Source organism: Babylonia areolata, chromosome 16 (assembly GCF_041734735.1).
Source record: "Babylonia areolata isolate BAREFJ2019XMU chromosome 16, ASM4173473v1, whole genome shotgun sequence".
Classification (NCBI taxonomy): Eukaryota; Metazoa; Mollusca; class Gastropoda; order Neogastropoda; family Buccinidae; genus Babylonia; species Babylonia areolata.
The window spans coordinates 28,102,885-28,110,677 of record NC_134891.1 but is presented as its reverse complement, the minus strand read 5'-3'; the positions used below and the strand labels follow the sequence as shown (position 1 = coordinate 28,110,677).

Sequence of the window (7,793 nt, the reverse complement as noted above, 5' to 3'; positions counted from 1 at the left end):
GCTTTCCTTCCCCCCATCCCCCCACCCCCCCACCCCCTAATATATATATTTTTTTTAATCGTTTAATATCACTGATAGTGAAAAGACGCTAAACTAAAAAAACGAACAGACACACGCAACGAGCGACACTGGCTTTATCCCAATCTTCATCCTTTTTTCCAGACCGAGAAAATGCAAAAGTGGGTGTGTGTCAACACACACAACCCATCTGACCAATCAGAAGACTCCAGTTCCAGTGATAGTGCAGATAAGATCAAGTTCAAAGTTCATATAAGGGTCATCGCAGTGAAGGCCACTGACACTCCAGCCAAAAGTGAGGACAAGTCATATTGTCGTGCAACACTTCGCTCTCGCGAAAACCTTTGCATCCTGCAAACATTGCGTGTTCACTTTACGCTGCACACATTTGCAAGTTTACTCAGCGGAAACCAGAAACCTGTCCGCCATTTTGTATTCGCTAAACACATCGCAGATTGCTCGTTACGCAACAGTTCTCCACTCCGCACACACACACACACACAGCTTTTCGTCTGCACACACACAGCGAAAACTTCCACACCGCGGCAACAACACCACACGCCATGGAGAATTCTGGCCAAAGCGGCTCTGCACCAGGGGAACTTCTTGTCGTAAAAAACTTCATTGACGGCGAATTCGTTGACCACTGCGGGGGCGAATGGCTGGACAGTTTCGACCCTTCCACAGGTCAGCCGTGGGCCCAGATCCCAAACAGTACGGAACAAGACGTGGAGAAGGCGGTGGAGGCGGCTAGCAAGGCTTTTGTCGAGTATGTATGGCTCGTGTGTTCAGTTACAAATGTCAGCTAGCTGGTGCAGTGCAATTTTGTATCATGAGAAGTAAAGTTTGTTGTTGTTTAGGTTTATGTCTGTAACGGCGAGCACAACTCCTTTTTTTTTTTTTTTTTTTTTTAGTGTGAACGTTGTATGCCGTACCGTGTCGTATCGTGTCGTGTAGTGTCGTGTCGTGCAGAAATATTTGAGTAGGGGAATCCTAGTGGTCCGTGGTTGGGTTTTGTGTGCATTTGTTTGTTGGTTAGTTGCTTTGTTTTCTTGACAGTGAGAGAGAGAGAGAGAGAGAGAGAGAGAGAGAGGGGCGGGGGATGTATTATACTTATTACATAAACTCCAGAAAGTTCAAAACGCAGTAGCAAGGTTTATCTTTAGAACTAAAAAGGCTGACAATATCACTCATCTTCTGCATTCTCTTCACTGGTTACCAATTTCTCAGTGCCCGCATTCAGTATAAAGTCGCAACTCTCACGGCCTTCAACTCCATTTCGTGTGCTGTCCCCCAGTATTTGAGAGAAGTCATTCAAACCTACACACCCCCACTGACAACCCAGATCATCTTCCGATTCACGGCGGCTTCTCGCTCCCAGTGTTAAAACTCAATTCTTCAGTGATTCTTCCTTTCTTCTATAATTTTTCACTGTAGCTGGATGAAGCCTTTTGTACACGAAAGTGTGTCTTCACAAGTGGCTGAGAACGTTGATGTTTTTGACTTTTTGCATTCATTATCAGTTGTTTCGCTTGTCAGTTTAACGACTTCTCTTTTACGAAGTCCTTTAAGTAATTTCCTGTAACTGTATTTAGAGGGGGTTTTTTTGTTGTTTTGTTTTTCTTCCAAATTTCACCTACATTTTTACCCTCATTTGCCCAGTTTCCCCCAACCCTCCATTCATCCACATCTCCCACCCCTTCTAACCGATAATACTCAGATGTATTCATAAATACTTTAACAAAATGTCTTCAATCACCTATATGTGTGACGGGACATTAAACAAAAATTCCTCCTTCTTCCTTTCTTCATTCAGCTCCATCTGTCTCAGTGGAACAGTTTACCTCACGATCTTCGCTACTCTTCCTCATCTCAATCTTTTGAAACTGGTCTGAAAACACATCTGTTTGAAAATTCCTTTTCATAGACCTTCCATCCCTTTTCATTGACATTCAGTTATCATCCATGCAGCAGACTCCTCGCGTCAGTGCCGTGCGTGTGTGCGTGTGTGACTGAGAGATGTAACAGGGATAGTGTTTGAATGCTTTTGTGCATCAAATCTTTTCTTTTTTCCCCCCCTTCTGTAAGTTATTGCGCGCGCGCGCGCGCGCGTGTGTGTGTGTGTGTGTGTGTGTGTGTGTGAATCACTCTGTGTGTGTGTTTGTGTGTGTGCACTCTTGTTCATGTGTGGTGTACTTTAAAGCATGCAGCGCATACCACACTGACAAGCCCGGGCTCGAGTTTTGTGTTATTCACGAGCACAGTTCCTCCGAGTTCAAACTGACATTCATTTCGTGTTTCGCTCAGCGCAGCACACAAGTGAAGTTGGTCAGTGCGCCGTGTGTACAGGTGTGTGACAGTGAGAGAGAGAGGTGCAGGACACTGTGGAGCTGCTTCTGCTTCTTTTAATTCTTCTTCTGCTTCCTCCCCCCACCTCTCTCTCTCTCTCTCTCTCTCTCCTCTCTCTCTCACTCTCCCCCTTTCTCTCTCTCCTCTCTCTCTGTCTCCTCACTGTCTCCTCTCTCTCTCTCCTCTCTTCTCTCCCTCTCTCTCTCTTCTCTCTCTCTCACTCTCTCTGTGACTCCTCTCTCTCTTTTTTCTCCTGTCTTCTCTCTCTCCTCTCTTTCTCCTCTCTCTCTCTCTCCTCACTCTCCTCTCTCTGTCTCCTCCCTCTCTCTCTCCTCTCTCTGTCTCCTCCCTCTCTCTCCTCTCTCTCTCTCTCCTCTCTGTCTCCTCTCTCTTTCTCTCTCCTCTCTCTCTCCTCTCTCTCTCTCTCTCTCTCTCTCTCTCTCTCATCTCCCTCTCTCCTCTCTCTCTGTCTCCTCTGTCTCCTCTCTCTCTCTCATCTCTCTCTCTCCTCTCTCTCTCTCACTCTCCTCTATCTCTGTCTCCTCTCTCTGTCTCCTCTCTCTTTTTTCTCCTCTCTCTTCTCTCTCTCTCTTCTCCTTTCTCTCTCTTCTCCTTTCTCTCTCTTCTGTCTCCTCTCTCTGTCCCCTCTCACTCTCCTCTCTCTCATCTCAGCCCTGAGTTATTTCCATTTTCTTTTTCTTTTCTTTTTTTTCCCAATGAACTGGCCGTGGAGCTGTCGAGCAGAGGGAGACATGGTATTCAGTTAATACCTGGAGCTGTGGAGATATTTTTGACTCACTTGTGTAAACAAAGTGAGTCAATGTTTTAACCCGGTGTTCAGTTGTGTGTGTGTGTGTGTGTGTGTGTGTGTCCGTGTGTCTGTGTGTCCGTGGTAAACTTTAACATTGACATTTTCTCTGCAAATACTTTGTCAGTTGACACCAAATTTGGCATAAAAATAGGAAAAATTCAGTTCTTTCCAGTCATCTTGTTTAAAACAATATTGCACTTCTGGGATGGGCACCAAAAAAAATAAAAAAGAAGCCTAATTATATGCAAACTGCATTTACTGTTATATTTATATTTTTTGTATTCTCTAAACTTGGCACTTTGGCCTCTTATTCTGACACAACAACAAGAGGAGTCATTGTTATTATCATTTTTTGTTCAAACAGGAACTTCTTTTGCTAAGCATGGAATTTTAATTTAATTTGCAAACGTTTTGGTGCAGTTAGTAAAAAAGGGAAATTACTCTGTAATTAATGCTAGGGGACTTAATTTATCACAAGTGAGTCTTGAAGGCCTTGCCTCTCTTGTTACATTTATTTGCTGACCATGTTATTCTTTTGTCTGAAAGTCAAAGGTTTACAGAACCAGTTATATGCATTAGAAGAAGAAGCAGACTGTTGAGGTTTGACAGGCAATTTGGATAAAACAAACATTATGGTTTTTTAGAACTGGTAGACACTTACCTGTACATGAAAAGTGGTACTATGGAAGTTCATAAGTTAGAGTGGTTAATTCAAATGCGGATACTTAGGAATGGTGTTTTCAACAAAATGAAGTTTGAGCTATGCATGGGAAGAATCGTGTAGTAAAGGGAAAAAGGCGTCTTCGAAATTTTAAAAACATTAAGAAAGCTTAATGGGGGTTTTTTTTGTGTGTGTTGTTGTTTTGTTTTTGTTTTTGTTTTTTTGTTGTTGTTTTTTTTTTGTTTGTTTTGTTTTGTTTTGTTGTTTATTTTGGAAACTATTCGATACACAGATAGAACCTTCACTTACATAAGCATCTGAAATTTTGGGACTAGAATTAATGTGAAATCGCAGATTCAGGAAGTACATAGACCTACCTATGCTATTAAACATCTTTTTAAATGTACCAATACATTCATCTTATACAGTTTTATATGGAGAAACGGGAAAATATCCTTTGTATGTAAAAACCTATGTAAAGTGCATTAAGTACTGGTTGAAACTGTTGAAGCTTCCACAAACACGTCTTTGTACTAATTGTAGGCAGGCATGTGATATGATGTATGTACAATTTGAGTTAGGGAAAGAAAACTGGGCTTATAAAGTAAAGAAGGTTTTATCGGAACATGGTTTTGGGATTGTGTGGTTGTCCCTGGGAGTAGGAAATGAACAGCAGAATTTAAAGACACTCCTTTGTTCTTTTAAACAAAACTGACATTCGGATATCATGGAAACCAAAGAAAGTTGTAGATAGTTTTTTTCTCATTTGAGTGTACTTCAACCAAAAAACAATTCTAAGTGTTATTACAGGCAAATGGCACAGAACTAGTTATGCAAGGTTTGAATTAAGGAATACTTGGTTTTAACGCAAATAAGATATGGTTTGAACTTGGAACTTCCACAGAACTACCTTGCCCTGCATGTGGATTCTACATTGATGATGAGAAACGTTTTCGCTTTCAGTGTAAAGCTTATGAGGTTGTGTTGGGAAAATGTAAAATATATATATATATATACACAGATGTAGCCTGGAATGCCCGACGTTGGTTGCTATTTTTGACTCACTTGTGTAAACAAAGTGAGTGTTTTAACCCGGTGTTCGGTTGTCTGTGTGTGTCTGTGTGTCTGTGTGTGTGTGTGTGTGTCTGTCCGTGTGTGTCTGTGTCTGTGTGTCCGTGGTAAACTTTTACATTGACATTTTCTCTGCAAATACTTTGTCAGTTGACACCAAATTTGGCATAAAAATAGGAAAAATTCTGTTCTTTCCAGTCATCTTGTTTAAAACAATATTGGGATGGGCACAAAAAAAATTAAAAAAGAAGCCTAATTATATGCAAACTGCATTTACTGTTATATTTATATGTTTTGTATTCTCTAAACTTGGCACTTTGACCTCTTATTCTGACACAACAACAAGAGGAGTCATTATTATCATTTTTTGTTCAAACAGGAACTTCTTTTGCTAAGCATGGAATTTTTATTTATTTTGCAAACGTTTTGGTGCAGATAGTAAAGTGCTCAATGCGGTCGGCTGGACAAAAAGCAACAATGAACAATAATGAATGTTCCAGATGAATAAAATACTACAGAAACCAACAGATTCGGGCCACGGCGGCGCTTCACTATACACCACTTCATCATGTACATGAAATTGGGTCAGTTAACTCACTCAGTACGGCCAGTCCTCTCTTCTCCTCTACACAGACCCCTCGGATGTCCAATAACCCAACCTTTAGTTTCCGTCGTGAGAACTGTGGTATTCTTCGTCAACATTCACCTCTTCAGTATAAGAGTCTTCCGCTTGCAATATTTTGATGATGGTAACTGGGGTGAAACGCTGTTAACGTCGTCTCTTTCACCGTTCGTATGGAGAGAGTTAACTCTCTGTGCCCTGCGCCTGAACACTGGTCTGGCATCGGATTTTGTCTCGGTTTTCACGCTCCTACATTTACATAAACCGGACAGAAAGGGAACTAACTACTTCAGTGTTCCCAGACGTGTCCACGTGTTGGTTGGAGGAATGACAGTTTACTTTCTTTCTCTCTCTCTCTCTCTCTCTCTCTCCCCCTGTGTGTGTGTTTGTGTGTGTGTGTGATTGTTGTTGTTGTCGTCGTTGTTGTTGCTTTTTTTTTCTTCTATTTTTTTTTTTTTTTTTTTTTTTTTTTTTTTTTTTTTTGCTGGCATCGGTATGGCTAAAGAACTGCCAAGGCTGCAAGCTTCCCTAGGTTGAATGGATTAACATATATATATATATATATATAGAGAGAGAGAGAGAGAGAGAGAGAGAGAGCATTCTGATTTTGTTTTGTTGTCCGGCAGATGGTCAGCCAAGACGGCCCTGCAGCGGTCTGCTCTGCTCATGCGCGTGGCGGACCTGCTGGAGAGCCGCCTGGAGGAGCTGGCGCGGCTGGAGTCTCGCGACCAAGGGAAGCCACTCTGGCTGGCCAAGAGCGTGGACATCCCGCGGGCCGTGCACAACTTCCGCTTCTTTGCCACCTTCATCCTGCACGACCTCAACAGGTCGGTTGTCGAGGGATATGTGTGCATGCGTAGGTACATGCATACATACATACGTGCATAGATACATACATACATACATACATACATGCATACGTACATAAAAAATGAATAAACAAATAGACGAATTACCACTGCACTAAAGTAGATACACATAAACAAATAAAACTGCACGCAGGAAAAAATACCAAAAAAAATGGGTGGCGCTGTAGTGTAGCGACGCGCTCTCCCTGGGGAGAGCAGCCCGAATTTCACACAGAGAAATATGTTGTGATGAAAAGACATTTAAAAAAAAAAGTGTCCAGTATACAGAGTGAGACTGACCTAAGCTAGCCTAAGCTTACAGTCAGGGCCAACAGCAGACAGAAGCTGTACGATCAGTGGCTTCTCTTCTTGCCATGGAAAGTCATTTGCAGCTTAAGTCTTTTGTGAAGGACTCTGACTCTCAAAACTAGGAGGCAAGATCGCGCTGGCTCTTTCTTACTCAGTCCTGCAGTCTTGGGGGCTGGCTACTGAGGTGGCCCTCTGGGACCCATCCCCCCCAACGCCGACTGTCCTAAAAACCCTCTTGGCCGAGGGAGTGGGGATGTAACTTGGGCAAGACACTCTCCACCTGCAGTCAACTTTGGGGCTCCACTGCTGTTTTTCTGGACGTGGATGGACACGATTGTCTTATCATATACAGTAGTGGTAGTAGTAGTAGTATTGGTGGTGGTGGTATTATCATTATTATTATTATAGACGGGCGCAATAGCCGTTGGACTTTCAATCTGAGCGTCCTTGGTTCGAATCTCGCTAACCGCTGGCGCCTGGCGGGTAAAGGGTGGAGATTTTTCCGATCTCCCAGGTCAACATATGTGCAGTCCTGCTTGTGCCTGAACCCCCTGCGTGTGCAAACGCAAGCCGGAGATGAAATAACGCACGTTAAAGATCCTGTAATCCATGTCAGCGTTCGGTGGGATGTGGAAACAAGAACATACCCAGCATGCTCACCCCCGAAAACGGAGTATGGCTGAATACATGGCGGGGTAAAAACGGTCATAGACGTAAAAGCCCAACTCATGTACATACGTGTGAACGTGGGAGTTGCAGCCCACGAACGAAGACAAGTCATTGTTATAGATATTTTTATCATTATTGTTAGTTCTAACTGCCATCTTTTCCGTGGTCATAAAAAACATAATTCTTTTTTCGTTTTTTTTTTTTTTTTTTTTTTTTTTTTTTTTTTTTGTTTTGTTTTGTTTTGTTTTTGTTTTGTTTTTTAAATGATAATTAGTGATTCGTAAGTGGTACAGTACACGTTATTGTTGTTGTAGACATAGTGATGATGACGATTGTTGTTGCTATTACGATGATGATGGTGATGATGATTAGTATGATCGATGTCGTCATCATCATCTCATCATCATCATCATCATCATCATCAATCATCATCAG

General features: G+C 42.2%; 1 protein-coding gene across 2 annotated transcripts in view; it reads left to right on the top strand.

The window, feature by feature from the left end:
- The first annotated feature begins 299 nt into the window (after positions 1-299).
- Positions 300-7,793, top strand: part of LOC143291291 (2-aminomuconic semialdehyde dehydrogenase-like) — a 31,568-nt gene continuing 24,074 nt past the window's right edge. For both annotated transcript variants that reach the window (XM_076601138.1, XM_076601139.1), the window contains exons 1-2: positions 300-787; positions 6,159-6,359. In XM_076601138.1, coding sequence (XP_076457253.1) covers positions 582-787; positions 6,159-6,359 — 407 coding nt within the window. In that variant the 5' untranslated portion in view covers positions 300-581. The remainder of the gene's footprint in view (positions 788-6,158; positions 6,360-7,793) is intronic.